Source organism: Nannospalax galili, unplaced genomic scaffold (assembly GCF_000622305.1).
Source record: "Nannospalax galili isolate Female #2095 unplaced genomic scaffold, S.galili_v1.0 scaffold154, whole genome shotgun sequence".
NCBI classification, from domain to species: domain Eukaryota; kingdom Metazoa; phylum Chordata; class Mammalia; order Rodentia; family Spalacidae; genus Nannospalax; species Nannospalax galili.
Window position 1 is genome coordinate 375890 of NW_008335281.1, and position 24464 is coordinate 400353.

General features: G+C 39.0%; 1 protein-coding gene across 1 annotated transcript in view; it reads right to left on the reverse strand.

Annotated features, from left to right (window-relative positions):
- Positions 1–24464, reverse strand: part of Utrn (utrophin) — a gene marked incomplete in the record, with an annotated part of 557450 nt that overhangs the window by 277387 nt on the left and 255599 nt on the right. The window contains 4 exon segments of the mRNA XM_029561956.1: positions 11614–11768; positions 14344–14549; positions 19756–19873; positions 21866–22071. Of these exon segments, the coding sequence (XP_029417816.1) occupies positions 11614–11768; positions 14344–14549; positions 19756–19873; positions 21866–22071 (685 nt within the window).

Below are 24464 nucleotides of genomic sequence, written 5' to 3' on the forward strand. Positions count from 1 at the left end.
TAAATTTCTGTGCTTGGCTATTCATACGGCTGGAACACAGATAATATGGCTTAATGCTGAATATTTACCTAAAAGCTCAATGATGAGGAAGGGAAGAAAAGAGTGACCTAAGAAGTTAACTCTGGGACTAGGGTGGCTCAGTGGTAGAGCGCCTGTCTAGCAACTACAAATTCCTGGGTTGTTCCATCTAAGGGATGTGGGGGGGTGGTATTCTAATCACGTGCACATATTTCTTTAGTTTTTTACAATTAGGAGCTACAAAGAAGAACAGACAGCAGAAAGAGGAGGAGAGGAGAGGAGAGGAGAGGAGAGGAGAGAGAGAGAGAGAGAGAGAGAGAGAGAGAGAGAGAGAGAATGGAGAGAAGGGAGAGAAGGGAGACAGAGAGTTGTTCACCAGAACTTGGGTGGCTGGTAGAGTTTCATTTTTCCCCAAGTCTGCCCATATTTTTAATTTTTAAAATATCAATATAACAGGTTGGAGAGATGGATCAGCAATTAAGAGAACTGCCTGATCTTGCAGAGGACCCAGGTTTGATACCCAACACCTACATGGCAATTAACAACCGTCCTAACTCCAGTTCCAGGGGATCCGACACCTTCTTCTGACCTCTGTGAGCATTGCACTACATGGGTACACTTACACATATGCAGGCTATACACTCATACACATAAAAATAAAAATAATAAAGAAAATATTGAAATATCAATATAAAATGGTCTTAAAAACAACCAGCTAGGCATGATGGCACATTGTAATACCAGCACTTAGGAGCCTGAAGCAGAAGGATTGTAAGTTCAAAGCTAGACTGGACTACAAAATTATTGTATCAATTAATTAATTAATAATTAATCAATTAACAAAGGTACTGGTCTATTCAAATACATAATCCATCTCTGAGATTATAAAAGCTGCTGAAAGAATTCCTCCATTGTTCATTAAGAGTCTTGATTTATAAAGGAAATATTATTGGTGGGAACAGGGTACAGACAGCACAGAGGAGAAGAGGCATTCATGCAATGGTTCTTACATCACTTCTAGCACCGAACTCAAGTCTTCTGCGATCTCAATGTACATATATGTATATGTGCATGTGTGCAGAAGCCAGAGGACAACCCCTGGTATCATTCAACAGGTGTCATCCACCATTTTTTTGAGGCAGGCTCTCTCACAGGAACTAAGTAGCAAGGGGGGCTGGCCAATGAGGCCCAGGGATCAGCCTTGCCCTGCCTACCCATCCTCAGACTTCAAGTGCACACCATCACAGAGGTGAGATGAGGTGAGGCATGGTGTAGCATGGCATGGTGTGGTTTGACAAGGGTTCTGGGAATTGAATTTGAGTCTTCGTCCGAGCCCTTGATGTGGATTTTATATTTGATAGTTCTACTTGTTAGGCTTCAAGAAAAACCAGAAAGACCTAGAAGAAATCCTGAAAAACAGAATGAGGGAGGCGGAAGAGGCACTGTGAGAGGAAAAAGGATGCTTTTAACTTTAGGAAATTTGTGTATAGAAGGCAAAGGCAGGGAGGTGCATGCATGCCTGGGTGTATGTGTGTGTGTGTGTGTGTGTGTGTGTGTGTGTGTGTGTGTGTGTGTAGTTTTTAAAATATAATATAAAATCAAAACAATAAAAATAGGCTGAAAACCTATAAGATATAATATTTGAAGTTTACAAAGGGTAGCTAAAATAATTTTTACTTCAAATAGAAGAAATAACAGACTGAACTCAGTCTTCTGTGATCTCAATGTACATATGTGCACATGTGCAGAAGGGTACAGACAAAATACAAATAGCTTTACATAAAAGATTTAAAGACATCCATGGGTGACAGATCTGCAATATTAAAGGGAACTAAAATTCTTTAAAATATTAGCTCTTAGGCATCAAGAGATATCTGTAATAAAACTGGCTATGACAGGTTATAAAATAGCCGATACCCTTTTGTAACATAGAATATGGCCACCCACATAGCAGGCTTTTTAAAATGTCATTTTAAAGATGTTAGACAGTATTTGATATTTTAAGCTATAAGATATAATATACTGTTTGATCAAGTGTGTAAGTGCTTATAATTGCTCAAAAGAGAATATCCTCACAGATACATGTCTTTAAAAAAAAAAAAAAGAGGAAAAGAAATACTTAAGAAATCCACAGTTGCATGTTGCTAATTTGGATGCATTTTAAAGGTGACATTTATAGTGATATAAGATTTAAATATTTACCTCTTTCAAAGCAGAAAATAGAAACATCAGTAGTCTGAGCGGCAGATAGAAAACTTACAGTGAAGTGATTGCATAAGCTTTTCAGTGGGCACCTTTGCAAGGTGCTTCTCTGTTCTTTTGTAAACAAAATAGTATTTAACTGAAAAATACATTAAAGCATGCTATGGGAAAGGCATTCGAAGTGGAGAGTGATCTCTTACTACTGTGTCCTGTGGTCTTCGGTTGACCAGTCCTTGGTACATAGAGATTGGGTCAGCACCAAGAATTTAAAAATTCACTCCATGGGACTTAAAGGAAATTCTGCTAAGGTACTAAGGATAGACCACTTGAAAAGCTGATGAGAAGAAGCCCCCTCCCAACCTCCATCCCATGATGCACAAAAACAGCTGGCTCTCCCTAGGGCTGCCATTGCCAATAAGGAATACTCAGGACCACAGAAATATTTCTGGGAAAAGTGAATCACCTCATCCTGTTTGTTTGTGCTAGATCACTACTCACATTTGGTTTTTCATTAGTTAACCAATATTATATCAAAACCCAATACCTTTTCATACCTTCCCCAACCTGCCCCCATCAATCTCTCAAAGGCTTCTTCCATCAAGCCCCAGAGATCCCTCTTTACGATCACCTAGCCTTCCCTGTACCTCGGTGTCCTCAGATCAAACCTCATCTGGTCTTACTGAAATTGGAATTCATCAATTATCATGCCTTCAATCCCACCCCCAAGCACTCCCTAATCTGTATGTCCCCCTTAACAACATATTTTCTCTAAAGCTATTCCTTATTCTGTACCTTAGTATTTCTTCCCAAACTCCCATAGTCGCTCCCAGTTCAATGCCCAATACCACAGCTCCATTTTTACAAAATTCCATCTTTCAGTATTTCCTATTGTCTCAAACTACATAGCTAACCCAACAAAGCACATGCACTCCAAAGCACATCTGAAGTCTATGGCATCCTTCCCCTCACAGCTGGCTCACAATAGCCAACAGTGTCATCCTTTCTAAACTGACCACAGCAGTCACTTTCTTTCTGCTCTTCCCAATTATTCTTGTTTACCCCAATGAATTACTCTTAAAAAAACAGACCCACAGAGATTAAACTTTAATCAAAATGGACAGTGCCCATATTTAATATTCTAATAACTTTCCATTGCACTTAGGTATCCAAACTCCTTGATCTGGCCTCCGCCTCCCTCTCCTTTCAAATCTCAAGCCCATGCATTCTTACAGCTTGATGACTTTTATAGCTAAGTTTATTCTGGGATTTTCTTCAGCTGGTTCTTGCTTCACTTTCAGAAGTACCTTAAGTACACCCCCCACCCCCAATGTAAGTCCCATTCTTTTTTTTTTTTAATACTTTGTTATTTATATTTTATATGTATGAAGGTATTGCCTGCATGTATGTGAGTGCACCCATGTCGTGCAATGCCGCTGAGGTCAGAAGAGGGTGTTGGATTCCCCTGGAACTGGAGTTAAGGATGATTTGCAGCCGCCATGTGGGTGCTGGGAATCAAACCCAGGTCCTCCGCAAGAGCAGTCAGTGTTCTTAACTGCTGAGCCATCTCTCCAGCCCTGTAAGTCCCATTCTTACATTGCACTTGAATTTTTTTTAACCTCTCCATAAACAACCTTCTATAACTATGGATCTTTTTTTCCTTCTCCCATACTATATGGTTCCCCTTAAGAACTGTAAGCGTTCTGGAGGTAGGCACAGGAGTTGTTAAGGTTGACTCTTCAGGGCTGCCACAGAGCTTGGCAGCTGAAAGCTAATGAAAGCTTGCTTAATTAAATGATTAAATCACTACTGGAATAAAAAACAAAGAAAAGACAAAAGACTATGCCCATCAGTCCTTGCGTTTACTTAATATGTAACTAATGAACTGAGAAAAATGCCTGCATGCAGGAACCTGATATTTACAAAATGAACACAGAAGCATTCTTAGGCATTATATCATACAGATGTTTTTGTCTTTTTAAGGGCAATAAAATGGTACCAGAAATATCAAAATAATAGAAAAGAAAAATATAGAAAAGTATAATTTTTAAAAAATCTTATTGTTTTTAATTCTTTATGTGTATGAGTGCATTGCCTGCATGTAAGTAAGTGCACCCATGTTGTACAATGTTTGCAGAGGTCAGAAGAAGGTGTTGGATCCCCTATAGCTGGAGTTATGGATGGCTGTTAGCTGCCATATGGGTGCTAGGAACTGAACCCTGGTCTTCTGCAAGAGCAGTCAGTATTCTTAACCACTGAACCATCTCTCCAGCCCCAAGAGCATTTTTTTTTTTTTTTTTGGTTTCTTTTTGGCTATGAGAAGCAGGGTCAGTTGTGAACACACATCACACACATCCTGGCCTAGACTGACTATTAATTCAAGGAGCAGCTATTGGTCTTGTGTGTGACAAACATACTCTCCATTAATTAGAGGAGGTCCTGGAACTCACTATGTAGACTAGGCTGGCCTTGAACTCATAGAGATCAGCCTGCCTCTGCCTCCCGAGTGCTGGGATTAAAGGCGTGCGCCACCACGCCCAGCAAGACTATAATTTTTATACTTGGAAAATTTCACCCCCAATTTGGAAAATAAAACTAAAAACAAATGCTAGCAACAAAAATAAAACAAATAGATTGAAAAATAATGATGGCTTTCAGGCAGAAAAGTTAGCTTCTTTCCCAGAGGATAAAACAAGTTGACTGATCCAAATCTCTGAATCTCACACCAGTGCACAGGCTAGGAGAAAGCTACCTGTACTCTCCACCTAAGTCCATTGATTTGGGAGTGACAGCCGCTATAGCATTCAATGGGGTAAGCCTGGCTGATCTCAGGCAGTAAGTCTCAATTCCAATAAGATATCTTCTATTGACTGCTCTTAAAAGGTATTGGTCAAACTGAAGAATGGATACATGCTAAAGAAAAATGCATCCTTTTCATTTAATCTACAGAGACAATGAACAAACACTACTGAGAAAGTAGAATGAAAACAGAAGCTCCAAAATATGCAACAGAATGAATTGAGTTCAGGACCTTACAAAATTCAGTCTTCTTTTTTTAAGACAGGGTCTCATATATCCCAGACCGCATCTCAAACTCCCTGTATAAACGAGGAAATGGTCTTGAACTCCTGCTCCTCCTGCTTCTATCTGTTTAGCCCAGGGCTTTATGCATGCTAGGCAAGCCCTTTACCAACTGAGCTACATCCCGAGTCCACAAATTTAATCATTAGCATACACAAAATTCATATTGGCCTTTGTTAACTATATCCATTCCACAAGTTCAGCTGACAACTATAGTCTCATCTTAAAAGAAGATAAAGAATTCTTTCACTGATCAATCTATACTGTCTGCATGGCTCCAATGAAATAACAGTCTTTTTAAATTTCCACTCTTTCTTCCCAGGATGTTTAGACTTGTGTTCAGGTAAAAAAACACTTAAGTGAAATATAAATTAAGCAAGTATGATGATTTCACTAAACAATATAATTGCATTTTCTAACAAGCTTCATCTAACTGCTGGGGGCAGGGTGCAGAGACAATTTCTTTCAAGCATGGGACTCTTGGTAGGTTAACCAGACTCCAGTGACTGGATTCACACTGAAGGATATTTGGGGGACACGAATTAGATTAGAGCCTATATATTTTATTATATATGTATAATAAAGTATATTAAGTTGGGCAGGAGAAATAAGAGGAGGTAGGAATAGGAGAGGGGATCTAAACACCATCAAATTATACTATATGAAAATCACAAAAGTTTAATACAAAAAAAGAAGTTTCATCTACTTAATGAAAACTCAGCATATCTCTATGATGTAGTCATTAAAGCAGATAATCTGGCACTTTATCACTAACTTGAGACCATTCCAAATGAATATAAACAAACAGCTGAAGATTCCACATTCTGTTAATTCAGCCACAGAAAGCTCTGTAAGGGAGACTGAAGCATGACAGTTTCTAAGAAATACACAATATGACAATATATGATGATAATCTGGGCCTGAACCAGGCTCCAAGAACTTTTCTTTGTGACTTTTGATCTCACAGTAATCCTACACATCAGACATCATCTCCACTTTAGAACGGGGGAGAGTGAGACTCAGTGGGTTGAAATAACTTGCTCAAGGTTCACACAGATGGCAAATGCATATGGTGGGATTTTAATCAAGGACTGTCAGATGTCATATACCCAGGGCTTTCTGCTCTGCCTATAAAATCCTAGAACTGCCTTAAAATAGGCAGGGGAAACAAGATCTTAGGAAGATAAGGACAAGGAGGAAATTTCATAGCTAATTAGTGACTCATGAGAATGCGTGGCATACCATTATAGAATTACAATTCCTTTATAATGTTTCAGCATAGCTAATTCTGTGTATTTATGTACATATGCACATACATAACATGTATCCATACCTATACACATGCACACGTATACAAACACATAAAATGCTATTTTGATCTCTATTGCACCTACATAGAAGACTAAAATAACCACCCAGTCTAAATCAGGCATCTGCACTCCAAAAGTTACTATGAACTGAGTATTCCTAAGCCAAATGCTCTCAAATCTAAAGTATTTTTGAGTACTAATAAGATGCCACAGAGGGAAATTCCACATCATATAATTTCTGTTTCATTTGCGAAACTATTGACCATATTACATAAATTACCTTCTGGTTATGTGTACAAAGAATATATGATTTTTAATTCAATGATTAATTTAATTAATCGATTAATTTAAATTACTTAATTGTAGTGCGGTAATGGAACCCAGGCCTTCGAACACACTACAGCAGTCTTATAAGATATATTTGAAAGATAAATGAATTTCATATTTAAATTCAGACCTCATCTCCTAGACTTATCTTTGTGTATATGTAATAGTCCCAAATCAAAAACACTGGTCCCAACTATGTCAGATAAGGGTTATTCAACTTATACAAACACATTTTGGCTATCTAAATTTGCACTGAATGATTAATTGGCACTAAGAATTGCAAAGCAAAAAATTAAGAATTTTTATACATTAGAAAAATGAATGCATATACTATACATTATCTTCAAGCAGGCTTTGGAGAAGCCATCAACCATACTAAGGCTTGTGCTACCTGGAGGAGGCTATTCACACTAAGTTGCATAAGAACTGTAATAAGTACCTCTCATCAATGAATAACTTTCTGTTAGCAGAGCTGATTAGGATTTGGCATTATAGATAAGGGATTTCAATTCATACCAAACATTTCCATTGAAAGCTGATGTTGAACGTCACACGTTGCACTTCCTGAACACTATTCCATATGCAAATACAACCCTTCAGCTCTCCAGAATTTGACTGACAATAGTGTATATTCAGAATACAGCTGGGAGGTAAGTGGAGAGTGATGGTAAAAGGCCTCTCAGAGGCACCACACTGGCACAATGACCATGTGCTGGAAAGTGTAGCATCCACAAAAGCCCCCATATCTTCAATCTGATCTGCTCTTTATACACAACACATATAAGAACTAGTAAATAGAATCACAGATAGGCCTGAGAGGCGGGTACAAAGTAGTAACCAAGAATAGCAGACATTTTAATAACAAAGAAGAAAAATTAAACTCACAAGAAAGTAAGAGCCTGACAGTATAGACAAAATAATTCGAATTCCAATCCCAGCTACATCAGCATGAGCTGTGTGATGTTGAGGAATTCTTTAACATCTATGCTTCAGTTTATCAGCAACATAAAGCTAATGAAGATGCAGCCTGACTCCTGGGACTGTTGGGAGATCACGTGACAGTGCTTACAAAGAGCTTACCACAGTGTGGGACAATGAGAAGATGCCCAGTAAGATCCACAGGCTAACAGTACAGCAGGCACACAGGACAGCATAACAGCTTGAATCAAGTCACTCCCAACTTCAGAATTCAGAGCATGGAGAACATTACCACTTTTAGTCTCAAAAAACTATCATTTTGCACACAAAGGGTCACAACTGGCTAAGTTTAAGACAATAAGAAACTATAGAGTCCATGTCCCTGGATAGGACTCTTATACTAAACCTCATCCAACCACAGCTCAGAGACCACTGAGGAAGAGGGGGTGGAAAGATTGTAAGAATTAGAGTTAGTGCACGAACAAAAGGAATCAGAGCCCTTCAGTCCTCTGGGAACTTACTCATGTGAACTCACAACAATGATGACAGCATGTACAAGACCCACACACAGAATGGGAAAATGGGAAGCAGGTCCCAATCCTAGCCAAGGAATTATTGGCAAATGATTACTGTGGGGTGAGAGAGAGCAGATCTTCTTTAAGGGAGTGACTCTAGACAGGCCAACTAGACTCTCATGGATGAACTGAGGGATATCTGGATACAAATGCTTAACTGGATAGGACTTAACATATATGACATTACCTGAAATCTGGTGGGGGAGGGGACTATGTGCAGTGGGGAAGGGAGACGGGGTCTAAACTTGATTAAGATGTATTATATGAAATGCACAAAAACTCAATTAAAATATGGGAAAAATATCATTTTGGCTGCTCTGCGTGAATTTGAACATGTCATTTAACTTTATGAGCCTGAAGGTGTCAGATCAACCCACGTGTTCTCGCAGGAGATATTAAATTGTTCCCAGAGAAGGAGGAGGAACAACTTAAATCATTTTATGTCTAAATCTAAAGCTTACCAGCACAGTACAGAAACAGATACATGGGATCAACAGCATTGTTAATAAAACTTCAAAGCTGAGGCAGGAAGATCACAAATTTGATGCCATTCTGGGTTGTACTGTGAGTTCACAGCCAATGTGAGCTGCATGCACAGCGAGACTATGTCTCAAAAATAGTTAGCTAATTAATTAATATGTCAGGGGGACAGAAGACTCTAAAAGTTCCTTGGAAAAGAGATAATGAAAAAGTTGAGGTGCTGGAGTGATAGCTCAACAGTTAAGCACACCGGCTGCTCTTGCAGAGGACCTGTTTTCAGTCCCCAGCATCCACATGACAGTTAACAACTGTCTGTAATTCCCACTCCAGGAAATCCAACACCCTTTTTTGATACTCGTAGGCACTGCATGACATGGGTACAGTTACATACATGCAGGGATTACACTCACACACAAAAAATAAAAAAAATAAAATATTTTATTAGGTGGAAAAATACTGGTTTGAACTAGAAGGTCATCTATAATGGCCAAAAGTTCTTTAGATCTATCTTTATAACAATAATATAAAGAATGCAAAAGAAGTGTAATATAGATTCCCATATCGTGTTTCAGAGGGTAAGGAATGGTTTATATATTCCAGAAAGATGTCTATTTAGAACAGTTAAAGACTGTACCTATCACACACACACACACACACACACACACACACACACACACACAGTTTCATTAGCGGAACCCTAGTTGTCACATGAAAAGATCCTATGAGCCACAGTTCTATTGTATTTTTTCAGTTGTATAAGTAATAATATTATCAAACCATGTCTAAAAAGTAATATAATTATGTATTTCCTGAAACAATACAGAAAGAAAATAGCATAAGGACAAGTAACGACCACAAAACTGGAGCTCTGTGGCTGTCTTCACTGTGATAAATGAAAGATCACCTTGGAATGTAATTCATTTTTAATTGCCTCTTCCATCTATTTTAGCTACTGCTGTAGGTTAACTTCAGATGTTTACAGAGTAAAAGCAAGAAGAGCATCAAAGTCACAGACCACACATTTTACAGTGAGTGGTCAATTTTTCTAATATTGCTTATAAGAAAAGCAAAGTCATAATTCTCATACATGGAATTTCTAGAAACAAAGTAGTTTTAAGGACTACCTCTCTGCTGTCACTAGTTCACATTCTTCCCTATTTTAGTTACAAGATCCCTAATCCATCCAAGCAATGTGTTAGGATGTAAGAAAATTATAATGCTAGAAATACAAAATTCAAGCCATTGTCCCTTAAGCCTTTGCAAAATTTTGGATTTGTTACACTATTAGTCTGACTTCTTCCAGCATCTGAGGATAACTAACATACACTCATTCTTATATTCTCCTCTCATAATCTTCTTCAAGGAGTTTGCATAACCAACCACTTTGAAGAATCTGACTAAACATAGTATCTAACAGGGCCAGTGAGATGGCTCAGTGGGTAAAGGTGCTTTCCACCAAGCCTAACAGCCTGAGTTCAACATCCAGAAAACACCTGGTGGAAAAAGAGAACCAACTCCTACAAGTTTTTCCCTGGCCTCTACATGAGTGTAGTGGCACATGTGCATGGGTACACACACACACACACACACACACACACACACACACACAGCACAAATATATAAATGTAAAAATAAATAAAAATTTTTCCATGTTAAGCTATCATTAAATTTTTGGCCATCCTTTATTATGAGCAGTATAAATCACGAAGTGTTCTGATACCAGTGTTATCCACTGCAAAATAAACATGTTTTAAGTAAGTTGTAGTGCACACCTTTAATCCCAGCTCTTAAGAGGCAGGGGTAGGTGGATTTCTATGAGTTCAAGGCTAGCCTGATCTACACAGCAAGTTCCAGGCCAGCCGGGGCTTCATAATGAGGCACTGTCTCAAAACAATAACAACAGAAAAACGTGTTTTGATATCAAAATAATTTTTGGGGAATTTCATTTGCATAGAAAGGAGTTTTGAGAAACCATAATTTCACTTAAGTACAAGCATTCCCAGTATGCTATGTGAAATAAATAATTCTTAATTGATGGTGAAGATAGAATGCAATCTTAAAAAGACGCTAACTACCATTTGTGGTTTCTCAAATACTACAAGATTAAGTAATCATAAAACCTCTCTTATAAACACATATGCTACTTTAGAATAGCATTAGAACTATTCAGAAACACATATGTTTTTCCAGATACACTGACTAGAGACAGTGATGGAAAGATAGTCAATTGCTTGAAAACATTATCAGAGATTACTTCAGTGGTCGAGTGGTGGATCTATAGTGCCTGGTCCTCAACTGAGAATGTCCCAGACAAATATCACACATTGTTATAATAATGATTAGTGCTAATGTTACCCTGAAGTATTTATAACTATTGTGTTCCACACTAGAGTATTGAAGTATTCTAGATAATACTAAGATGCACAAGAAAATAACGCATAAAATAATTACTAGCAAGGTATATTCGAGGAAAACCTGCATTGTAGAAATTCAAGAAAATATCGTACAATATACAATACTGCACTATGTATAATAATGTGAACTTAGTACCACACAATTTAAAAGTAGAAAAAATAATAAAATAAACTTCTAGCAGGTGCATGAGAAAGCCAAAGGGATTGGATTCCCAACTTGGCAATATGCATTTCACCAAGGGATTGGATTCCCAACTTGGCAATATGCATTTCACCAAGGGCTTGAGTTACCTCTGTTTGAGATTGATCCATGATGTTTTCAAGTACTCAGTGGTTTCTTTGACATTCCTTGTGTCATCATTACCATATTCTTCCAGGAGTTTCTGCAGAACGTTATTGAATGCCATGATGACTCCATCACCAGATCCCAGTTCTTGAAGCAATAGCTAAGGTTTAAGTTGAAGCATAACTGTTAGATCTGGTCACTCAGTAACCAGAACTACACAACCACTAGTATTCCTAGGAAATTTTAACATGTTTTAGACACAGAGGAACAAGAAAAAAACAAGTATGAGGACAAACCTCACATGTAAACTTAAACCTAAATAATTCTAGAAGTGGGAAAAAAATACGTGGGAAGGGGCTAGGGAAATGACTCAGCAGTTAGGAGTGCATTCTGCAGAGCACATGAGTTCAATTCCCAGCAAGTACCCACGTCAGGCAGCTCACAACTGCCTACAATCTAGCTCCAGGAGAATCCAAGGTCCTCTTCTGGCCTCTGTGGGTACCTGCTCTCACATGCACATACCACCCTCCACCACGTGTATATAATTAATAAATATAATTAAAAAATCAATCTTTAAAATGTAAAATGCCTGAGAAATTAGAAGCATTAAAAGATATTAAAATATTATCTATTACAGATATTTGACTTCCTCAAACCATTTGACCTTTTCATTCCTTGTGCTTTACATCTGAGTCTCACAGGACACGAATCATATTGAAATAAACCAAGCTTCTCTATAACGTGCTTGATTAAGAGCAAAGACCAACATGGTAGAAGGCCTCAACCTTTGCCCCCAGATCACTGGGTGAGTTTGTGAGGGTAACAGTTTAGATGGATCAATCAGACAGCCAAGCAAGGTTTGCTAAGCATTTGTGGGAACAGCTACACAGACACAAGCATGGATATCATAGGCACTGGCCCCCTGACAGTTTTGCAACTCCAGAGAGTCTCTAGAATAAGTAATTCTCCATTTAATGACAGGTGAATGTGTCTGCCATTTAAATGACAGGTGAATGTACCTGCCATTTTTGAACGATTAGAAAAAGAAAATCTACCTTTCTTAGAAGAAAAACAACAACACTGCCAATTAGAGTATAATAGATCATCCCATAGTACTTGTAAAAGAGCACATCAAAACCCGTCCCCTCAAGGATACCAAATTCAAAGCTATCCCTTAGATTAAATAACATAGTGTTGGGGGCTGGAGAGATAGTTAAGAACACTGACTGTTCTTGCAGAAGACCTGGGTTTGAATCCCAGCACCCACATGGCAGCTAACAACTGTCCATTACTCCAGTTCTGGGGACCCGACAGCCTCTTCTGTTCCCCACGGGCATTGCACGACACAGGTGTACATATCTACGTGCAGGCAATACACACAAATACATAAAATAAAAATAATAAATAAAATCTTTAAAAAAATAAATAACATATAGTGTCTGCACAGTAACCTGCATGTGTCTGTCTTCCTTATACTTTAAATCATCTGTAGATTACTTGCAGTCCTAATATAATGAAAATGCTACATAAACAATTGCTATACTGTAGTGTTCATGGAAAGGCAAGGCTAAAAAAATAAAAATCTATATGTTCGGTGGAGTTGCAAACATCATAGGCTAACTTCGGGGAACAAGAACTACAGTTGATTCAATCTACAGACATGGATCCTGAAGGCCAATTGTGATCTGGGTATGAGGATGGAAATACAGGGGATCACTTTTTAAATTATCTATTTATTTCTTTTTATTTTATGTGGGTAATGCTTTGTTTGCATGTACATAAGTGCATCACATACATCCAATGCCTTCAGAGGCTAGAAGAGGGCACTGGATCCCCTGGAACTGGGATTATGAATGGTTGTCAGTTGTCATGTGGCTGCTGGGAACTAAACCCAGGTCCTTTCAAGAGCAGTCAGCACTCTTAAGAACTGAACCATCTTTCCAGTCCCTGGTGATCATTTTTTAGTTAGATTCTTCTAGTTATGTGCCCCAGGGCTCTGCTATTACTCTGGAAAATCGGCAGACACCACAAACACACAGAACAATTGAGAACCCAGCAGACCTGGCCACTTGGCTCTTACACTATACCATGGGAAGGCTACATGTGTGAAGATTTCAAATATGTTTCCAGGCTTTAGATTTCATTTTTCATACATTCTAGATTACTGTATTGGTCAATTCTTCCAATCTTTAATCTCAGACTATCTGAAGGGTGAGTACAATGTTTACCAAAGCATAAGTACGTGGCCACACCTCTAATTCAAGAATGTTTTCTATGATTGCAGAAGGAATTTAAAATAACACACTTTAAACACACCACAAGTGTTCAACATTATCAATTCTATAATCCAGCTGTCCACAGAAGATATACCTACTATTAACAGAACCATCAATATTAAATATTAAAAGTAACTATACTCAGAAACTGATGTGCTCTATAGTAGCACTTATATGAAAGTCTCAGAAAATGTTATATATCCTCCAGGGTAAGCAAGAAAGGGAATAAATGAGGTTTCTGAAACCCTGAAGATGTTTTCTTTGTAAGATGTTTGTTTATGGGTCCATTTGCAAAAATGCACACTCTTTATTTGGCATGCCTCTAGGAATCTTTCCAAAATAACCAAAACCTTTATGATCAATGGGAAAACTTGGCAGGCACCTAAGAATATTTAGCAATAGAAAAAATAATAATAATACAACAAATGGTGCCACCAAAAACTACCCAATGAGTCTTACCTGGTTATCAGAAATCTGTTTGCTAAGTGGATCCCGTCTGGCCTGCTGAAGCATGTAGAGCCGAGCCTCGAATTTTCTCATGAGTTCTTCAGTCTCCTCCCTGTGGTCATCCCACCGCAGGCTATCTGAGATCATGTCCTCAAGCTGCCTCTGCCGCAGCTCCACACCATGCTGCGTGCTCTCCCACTGGGTCTTCACCTTTTCCACTGGGAAACAGAACCAAAAAAAAAAAAAAACCCTCAACATTGATGGTCAGAAGAGAGAAAAATACCCGATCCGAGATTTGTCATAAATAAATCTAGAAATAGAAAGGGACAAAATGATACACATGTCTTAAAGGAACTCTAATATATGTCGCCATAATAATATCTACATATATGTTCTAGTCTGCTTTCCAACTGTGACAAAACATTCTAACCAATACCAACTTGGGGAGGCCTCAACATTGATGGTCAGAAGAGAGAAAAATACCCGATCCTAGATTTGTCATAAATAAATCTAGAAATAGAAAGGGACAAAATGATACACATGTCTTAAAGGAACTCTAATATATGTCGCCATAATAATATCTACATATATGTTCTAGTCTGCTTTCCAACTGTGACAAAACATTCTAACCAATACCAACTTGGGGAGGAAAGAGTTTATTTGTCTTACATCTCTCGGGTCACAATTCATCAGGGAGCCCAGGGTAGGAACTCAGGGCAGGAACCTGGAGGCAGGAGCTAGAGCACAGGCCATGGAGGAACGCTGTTTAATGGCTCGCTCCTCTGGACCTTGCTCAACCTTTCTTATAAAGCATAGGGCCACCTGCCCAGGGGTGGTACCACCCACAGTGGGCTGGGCCCTCCCATTTCACTCAATAATCAAGAAGATGCCCCACAGATGTGGCCACAGGCCAGTTCGATAGAGGCAATTCCCCAGTTGAGGCTCCTTCAACCCAGGTGTGTCAAGTTGACAACTACAGCTATCCAGCACAATACACAATATCCTAATTTGTCATATTATATTATGTAATTAGTAATACTCTATAACAATAATGCATATTATATATTGTGTCCTGTTTTCATATATATAATAGATATGTGTATGTGTATGTGTGTGTGTGTGTATATATATATATATATATATGGTTTTGTACCTGTCTCCAACTTGAGATCCTGCTGCCTGACTCCTGAATACTAGGATTATCAGCATGTGCCACCATACCCAGCTCACTAAATTTTATATCAGTGCTCGGTTCAAACAGGGCCTCTCACATGCAATGCAAACACTGAGCTACATCCACAACCCTTAAAAATTATTTTATTTATGTACGTTATGGTCTTCCTATGTTTCCCAGACTGGCCTTGAACCTGTGATCCCCCTGCCTTGGTCTCTCACACAGCTAAGGTTACAGACAGGTCTACGCTACCAAGTCCAGCTTTTATTCAATGTATTTATAAAACTACTCCTGAGGAGGAAAACAATTCTGAATAAAACTTTTACAATTTATTTTATTATTTTTATTGTGCTTCTCTGTGTGTCTGTGTGTCTTGTGTGGGTATGTACTTGTGAGTGGACATGCCCATGGAGGCCAAAGGCATCAGATCCCCCCCAGAGCTGGAGTTACAGGCTTGTGAGCTGCCTGATGTGGGTGCTGGAAACCGAACTCAGGATTGGCAGTATACGCTCTTAACAACTGAGCCGTCTCTCTAGCCCCTAAAACTTTACTTTAAATGCACTAATCATCTCATAATACAAATGTCTATTATAAAGTGGCCGAAAAAGAATCTAAAGAGAACAGTACTCTGGCTGTTTCTACATTCACACACATTTGACACAGGCAGAATTTTAATGGTGCTCTGTGTCAGGACTTCAACAGACAGATACAGTCTCTTGATGCCTTCAAAGAAGTCTCTTAAGCAGTGTGGGTTAAAAAAAAAACTATTGAAGAACACATTTGACAGTTGCTTTACATGAAACATCTCTAAAAGGTAATGTTTTTATTTTATTTTTATTTATTTATTTATTTATTTATTTATTTTATTATTTGGCTGCAGGGATTCCTTGTAATCACCAGTTGGCCTAAAACTCACTATGTAGACCAGGCTGGCCTCAATCTCAGAAATCCACCTGCCTCTCCCTCCTGAGTGTTAGGATTAAAGGTGTGTGCCACTATACCCAGCAAGGTAGTGTTTTTACAAATTCAAGTTCAATAGAAATACTGTGAATAAAGAAAGGGCAAGTTCTAGGAGCCTATGAGCTTTTCATCATCAAATTTTCATATTGGCTTTTTTTCCTATTACTTCCTTTTTCTCCCCACTGTTTCCAGCTTACCCATGTCTGCCTCTCTGACCCACATCTTCTCTCCTCCCCCTTTCTGACACTCTCTCTCCTCTTGCTGCTTTTTTTTTTTTAAATCATAGACCTAAGGAAAGAGAGATCTAAGGAAAGTTGAACTTTTAGTTCATGACTTCAGGGGAAGTTCATAATAATGGACTGAAATCCCAGTAAATAATAGGTCTGAATATCAGCAGCAGGCAGATGACAAGCACAGGGCTCGCTGACTTCAGGACACTAGACAACTGAAGGTCAGAGAAGTACTGAGCCTAAGAAGAACCTAACTCCAAGATAAGGTTCCAGTTAAGGGACTGGAGAGATGGCTCAGTGGGTAAGAGCACTCACTGCTCTTGCAGAGGGTCTAAGTTAGGTTCCCAGACTCACATGGTAGTTCACAACCATCTATAACTCCAGTTTCAAAGGATCCAACACCCTCTTTGTGTCTCCCTATGCATCAGGCATGCAGATGGTACACATACATATATGCAGACAAAACATACATACTACAATTTTTTTTAAAGAGAAGATTCCAATAATTGAATTACAATGGAACATTCTGGTAATACTCTCAAAATAATATATGGTTATTGTGAACCATAAAAGCTATCAACTCATGATTATTCAGAAGGATGAAAGTTAGATTTACATGTCATAACTGAAAAAATTGCTCAATGAGATTCTCAGCTGCATGCTGCTTTAACACTGTAAAGATACGGCTCAAAGTCTTAGCCTAAGGGTAGCTAAAACTATCATAAAGTACTTATGACCAATTCTGTTACTAATAGAATTCATTAATTTGTGCAAATAAAACTTAAAAGTATCAACTGGCAACAAATATCACAGGTTCATCACAACAAATAAGCAAATTACCTTATTCACTGTAAGTGCTGAACACAGGTTTCTGTGAGTAGCACACTGCAGCTGACAAGGGCCCTTTGCATACCATAAGGAACAATGAAGACTACTTAGTTTCTACACACACACACACACACACACACACACACACAGAAAGGGCGTGAAAAGAAAAGAGGGAAACACATGAGGAAGGGAAGATGTTCAGGATATGGAAAATCTTGTTGAAAAAAAAAAACTATTAGGGTTGTGATTGTAGCTCAGTAGAATGCTTTCCTATTATGCACAGAACCCTGGGTTCAATTCATCAAACCATAAACTTAGCATAATGATTGGAGCCCTTGCATAATGCCTGCAATAGCAGCACTCAAGAGGTAGAGGCAGGTCATTCAGAAGTTTGAGGTCATCTACATCTACGCAGAAAGTTTAAATGCAGCCTGGGCTATATGAGACTCTGTCTCAATAAATAAATAAATCACTAAAATAAGCTCTGAGCAGATGATCAGAAAGCAAAATGGGAGTGTTGCTGTAAATGGGTTTGTGCCATGAACCAAGATGTCCCTCCATAAAAGGGAAAGCAGGACCACTCCAGAGTCCCCTATCACACAAGACCCTGAAACCACCAAGTAATGAAACAAGGAAGATTAAAGAAAAATGGCTCTTTTAGTGAAAATCAGTCAATATCACCAGTCACAGAAAGTTCTTAGCTAACACATCTCCTCTAGTAACTCTTGCTACTACATTTATTTGGAAAGCAGAACACACCTGTTATGCACATTGTTAACTTTCTTCCCTCAAAAAAGACCCAATTTTATTCTCCCAGTTTATATTCTGAAATGTATATTCATTAAGAACGTCATCTGAACTGGGCCCTATGGGAGGCCCAGGGGCCAGAAATGGCAGTATTCACAGTCTACAGATGGGAGAGAAAACTAAAGTAGCCAAGAGAGCCACAATGAAACGATGGGCTACAGCTGCAGCAGGACCTAGAGATGAAAACAGGGTTCATGGGGAAAAGAAGAGGGAAAAGAAAACTTCACAAAGGAGGTGACACTTCAGCAGCTGAGTAATTTCACCTTGGGAGAAGAGACCAAAAGAGGGAAAAATAAAAATGCACGTGAATGGGAGACACCTGGATGTCTGAAAGAGTATATACAACATGGGATGGCTGGTTGCAGAGGGGGCCGAGGGCTGCAGGGGGAGGGGAGGCTAATGAAGACAGGTTGGGACCGTCATCAGATGTCATTCTTGAGAATTCAGACTTGCTCTGTGTCCCACAAACATTTACGGTCCTTCTGAGCCCCCATCTCATTCCAAACAGGAACATTTGTTTGTTAGGCTGTTGTATGCTCGTTTTGTAGGTTGCCTAATTTTGTCTTTAGCTAAAGCATCCCACTTCAGGGCCCGTCAAAAAGACACATGGTAACTGCTCAACAGACATGTATGGAGTGAATTCTGAGGTGAGTTAAAAAACTTGGTGACACCCAGTTTCAGTGAATAAAGTGTAATTGAAGAATGGATTTGTGAGACTATGAGTTTCACCAGTTTTGATTCTTTCAAAAGAAATCCTGGAGCTGAAGAGCTGGCTCGGTAGTTAAGAGTGCTTGCAGAGGACCCGAGTTCCGTTCCCAGCACTCACATCAGGAAACTTGCACCAATTTGCAACTCCATCTCTGAGGAATCTGACTCCCTCTTCTGGCCTCTGCAGGCACCCACAGGAATATACTCACATGTAGACACATACATCCACATGGATTTAAAAAGAAAACTTTAAAAAAACTCAAAATCCTAACTTAAGAGAAGAAAAAAGAAATCTGTGAACAAAGTACATAAGGGAATTATGAATATATTCTCAAGAAGTGAAAACATTTTAAAAAGCTGTATTTCTTCCTCAATAAAGAGTACCAATGGGGCTGGAGAGATGGTTCAGTGATTAAGAACACTGGCTGCTGTTGCAGAAGACTCAGGTTCTATTCCCAGCACCCACGTGGCAGCTAATAAGCATCTTTAACTCCACTTCCAGGGGATCCGGCGCCCTCTTCTGACCTCCGTGGGCATTGCATGACATAAGTGCACTTGAATACATACAGGCAACATACTCATGCACATAAAATAAAAATAAATAAGAAAACAGTACCAAGTACCAAATATCAACTTCTAGTAGAACAATCTTTGAAAATGTGTAGTGAACATTAAAGAAAGTGGATGATAACATATAGTCATGGGTTTAAAACTCACATTTTTCTGTGATTGCTGTTCTCACATCGGAACTAGAAGCTTTGTTTTTCAAATTCTGTGCCAATGTAAAAACAAAATCAAGCTGAGGGTGGCGCTGTTCCAAGTCAGCCTTTGTGATCTGTGAAGAGAAACGATGAAAGGAGGTTAACATGGTGTTCCATATGCAAACAGGTCTGCTGACATCCAAGTGCTTGTAGAGGTGTGATTTCTTCCTCTAAGGGTCAAAAAGCATTAGCAATGTAGCAGAAGAAGAGCACGTGACCTGGGTTCAAATCTCAAGTCTTCCACTAATGACCCAAGTAACTACAAAAGACATCTCAACTCTCTGTCTTAACAACAGCTAAATTCTATCAGGTCTGAGATTAAATCAAGGACATCTACATAAAAATGCTTTGAAAACGTATACAGTCGTTTAGACTGACACCTTCTGCATGTGCATGTGACACATGCTAGCATCCCATAAGGGTAAAAGTGGTGATATATTAGAAAAGAGGCAATTACAATAACTGCAAATTAAGTCGACTTAGACATGAAAACTCTTTTAGATGGACTGTGTCTCTTAGGACTCTATTTTAATTAAAGAATTAATAAATGCCATAAAGATTAGAAAACACAATCTACAGTTAGTACACACAGTGTGGTAAAAGATTTTTTTCCAGCCTGTCTCTTGATCTCACTCATTCTGGAAGCTTCAATCCCTCCTTAGAGGACAAGTATTTACAAAGGAGGAACTCACATTCCAACCCTGGATCCCAGAGCACAATTCTGTGACTGTTGCTTATTTTCATCCCTCAGAACATCAGATCCAAACTATATGACTCAAACCCTCATTAGCACTGCATTTTCCCTCCTTTTTATTTCCTCTATTTGCAACAGCATCGCCTTAGCCCCCCAAGAGGGCTCTTTTCTTTGATTTAAGCATCTCTTGCCTCCCATCCATCCTCATAGTCTTACTAAAGCCAAGCATTGTTACCAGGAGTTGCCAGCCACAATTCAGAAAAGAAAAAGAAAAGGGAGAGGGGAGATTTGCCAACTACTTCCAGACTCAAAGTCCACGGGACTCTACACACCTTGCAAGCCCTGACGGAGAGCTCAGCTACCTCTTCCACCTCACCTCCCGCCACATTTCTTTCTTGCACAAATGCTAAACTTAAAGCTCCTCATTCACCACACACCCTTTTACGTGGGATGCCAACCACTTTACCTCTGGATCTCAAATTCCCAGAGTCTGCTCCCATGGCTGTAGAAGCAGCTCCTTTCTCAGCCTGTCTCCTTGAACACATGCCTACGCTTGCCCTGTAACTTTTATTAGACACTGCTTTGTAAAGCAATCTGTTTGCTTCATGTGCTTACTGTCTCCACCTCTTAAAAGTTTCAACTTCTTGATAGCATAGGAATAAAACAACTGACCTCACCAGACTTAAAGGAGTGAGATAATACAAGTAAATTGTTTAGAAAAATGTCTACCACACATTAAGCACTTAGTAAAAGTTAGCAACAGCTGCTATTATTTTTTATTATTATGGACATTTCTATCTTGAATAGTCTTTTCAGTATTTCAGTATTACTCTAAAACAGACAACCCATAGCCCAGCATACACTAAATATGGAAAAAAGAACTTTCTAAGTTACTACTAGATGTATATGTACAGTAAGAAAAAATACACACACACACACACACACACACACACACACAGAAAAAGAGACAGAGAGAGAGAGAGAGAGCACATGAGGAGACTCTCATTTCTAAAGTTAGAAGTGAAATGAGCTCATTGTGAAATCTAAGATACAGAAGTTCTTTTATGAATTATTCCTCATCAGAGTGGGCACTAAATGGAGAAGCTGTTTGCTACACTGCTGTCCTCAGCTTTATAAAGTCTACAGTGTTAAGATTTTTATACTGCATCTTGACCTCAAGTTCGTCAGCTTGCTCTCAGAAACAGAAGAAAAGTTACTCTTTGGAACTAATGCTGGATGGCTGATTGGTGGACAAAGGATATTTTAAATCTTTTTCTCTCAGAGTTGAGGGTAAACAAATGAGATCCAAGGTACTCTCAGGTAACCTCTACTGGGGGTGGTGCCATGACAAGCCTTTATACTATGCACCTACTTTCATCCGGGAAACTGTCTTATTGATCTCTTCCACATCCCCCACAGTCACAATGTTGGACTTCAGCATTTGGTCGATCAATACCAGCCAATCGGCCAGTTCTGTGATGGTTTTATCCAGATCAGCAGGAACAGAGATCTCTGGGGCACGCACAGGAGTGTCTGATGCAGACGACAGCAGTACCACCTTTTGGACGTTAGGATGAGCTGAAATTTAAAAAGCAGCAAAATGGAAATAGATCAATAGTATATCATGATTATGGAATATAGTGGCACATACATGTACTTATACATACATAGATACACATAGTGGTATATATACACAACTTGCATCTGTATGTATTAAGTAAAATTTCCTGTCAAAAATCTAAAAGTCTCTGCGTAGTGGCACACACCTATAATCCCAGCACTTGGGAGGCAGAGGCAGGTGGATCTCTGTGAGTTCAAGGCCAGCCTGGTCTACATAGTGAGTTCCAGGACAGCTGGGGCTACAGGGAGACCCTGTCTCAAAAAAGACAAAAAAAAAAAAAATCTTAAAGTCTCTAAACTGGTGTGGTGGTCCACTCCTATAATCCCAGCACTGCAGAGTTAGAGGCAGGTGGATCTCTCTGAGAGTGAGGTCACCCTGATCTATAGAGTGAGGTCCAGGCCAGTTGAGGCTACAGGGAGACCCTGTCTCAAAATTTTAAGAAGCTGGGCGTGGTAGCGCACGCCTATAATCCCAGCACTTGGGAGGCAGAAGCAGACAGATTTCTGTGAGTTCGAGGCCAGCCAGATCTCCATAGCAAATCCAGGCCAGCTAGGGCTACAGGGAGACCCTGTATCAAAACCAAACAAAAAAAAAAAAAAAAAAGACCAAAAGAAGGATGTCTAAGATTCACATTGAAATGCTATGACATGGTTTTAAATATTCACATGTATTTGACAGCATAAATCCAACTCAATAGAACCCCAGAAAATTCTAGGCCAGCAATAACTCACACATGATCAACACTAACACTAAAAGAAATTAAAAAACACACCAAGCATTAGAAAGTGGGGAGTACTATTTTGTTGGGTGAATTTTAAAGCCGTTCATTCCTAGTCTTTGTGTTTACTTTTTCATTTAACTTTATGGTACGTGCATGTTTAAGCCTTAACACTAACATGAATACCTATCTAACAATCTACCCACACACTCACTGACTTTTACAAAACCCTTTTCCTTCAGCTGGGCATGTGGACTGCTCCTGAAATTTGTTCTTTAGCAAAGAACTTATATCTTTTTGTGAATAGTGTTTCCTACATTTCCAGTTACCAACTTAGCAGAGATTTCTAAACATAGAATCACTGGATCAGAAAACGTTTAAATCCAAGTATTTTAATACTCCTTACTAAATGGAATTCAGATCACCAACAGCAGAGCCTGCACTGCTGAATACTTGGCAACACTGGCCAACAGGATTTGATTTCAGTAGACAAATGCACACCTGTCACCATTATTTTAGTGGGTATTTTATTACTTCAATGGAGGTTATTTTTCGTACTTGTGAGCCAAATATGGTGTTTTCATAACTGCATATGTTTTTAAAAATCTGCTTCCTTATTAATTTGTATGAAAAAAATAACCCCTTGCCTCAGTGTTTAAAACAATGCTTCTGGAGCTAGAGAGATGGCTCAACGGTTAAGAGCACTGACCGCTCTTGCAGAGGACCTGGGTTCGATTCCCAGCACCCACATGATGGCTATGAACCATCCTTAACTCCAGTTCCAGGGGAATCCAAAACCCTCTTCTGACCTCCGCGGCATTGCACAACACGGATGCACTCACATACATACATGCAGGCAGTACACTCATAGACATAAAATAATAATAAAATATTTAAAAAAAACAATGCTTCTGTCTGGAGATTTGGGGTGTGTGTGCGTTCTCTCCTTCCCTTTCTCCTCGCCCTCTCCCTCCAGCTTCTTTGTAAATGCATATATACTAACAAACGACATAGCCAAATTCATAAATCTTTGATGGACCATTATTCTCCATGTGTATGTGGAAGTTAGAAGACAACTTTCAGAAGTTGGTTCTCACCTTCCACCATGGGTTCCGGTCACCAAAGTCAGGTCCTCAGGGTGCATGGCAAGCTCTGTCAACTGCTGAACCATCTCACGGGCCTTCCCAAGCTTTTAAGTTAGAAACTCTTGTCTTTCTTTTAAAGATTTCATAAATGTGCTCTCTTTGTTTTTAAGGAGACGTTGACTGCTACTTTTCTTTAGTTTTACTATAAGATGTGGTTAACAAATAAATCCACCTGGAGTCTATATTAGTATAGGGGTATTTGATCAGAATTAAATAATTATCTAAAACACGCATACTGTAAATTCAATGAAAGTCTAATCAAAATCCTAATGGTTTGCATGTACAATGGCAAAATCATAGATGCCAATTCCTACTTGCAAAGTAATATAGAAATTGATCCCCCGCCATAAAAAAAACCCCAGCTTAACAGAAGTATTTCTGTAAGGACCCATGCCTTCCAGCTATTAATGATCCAGATGTCTTAGAAGGACCAATGATAACCATCTCTCTATAAGATAAACCCAGACATTCAAACAGACAAAAGGGG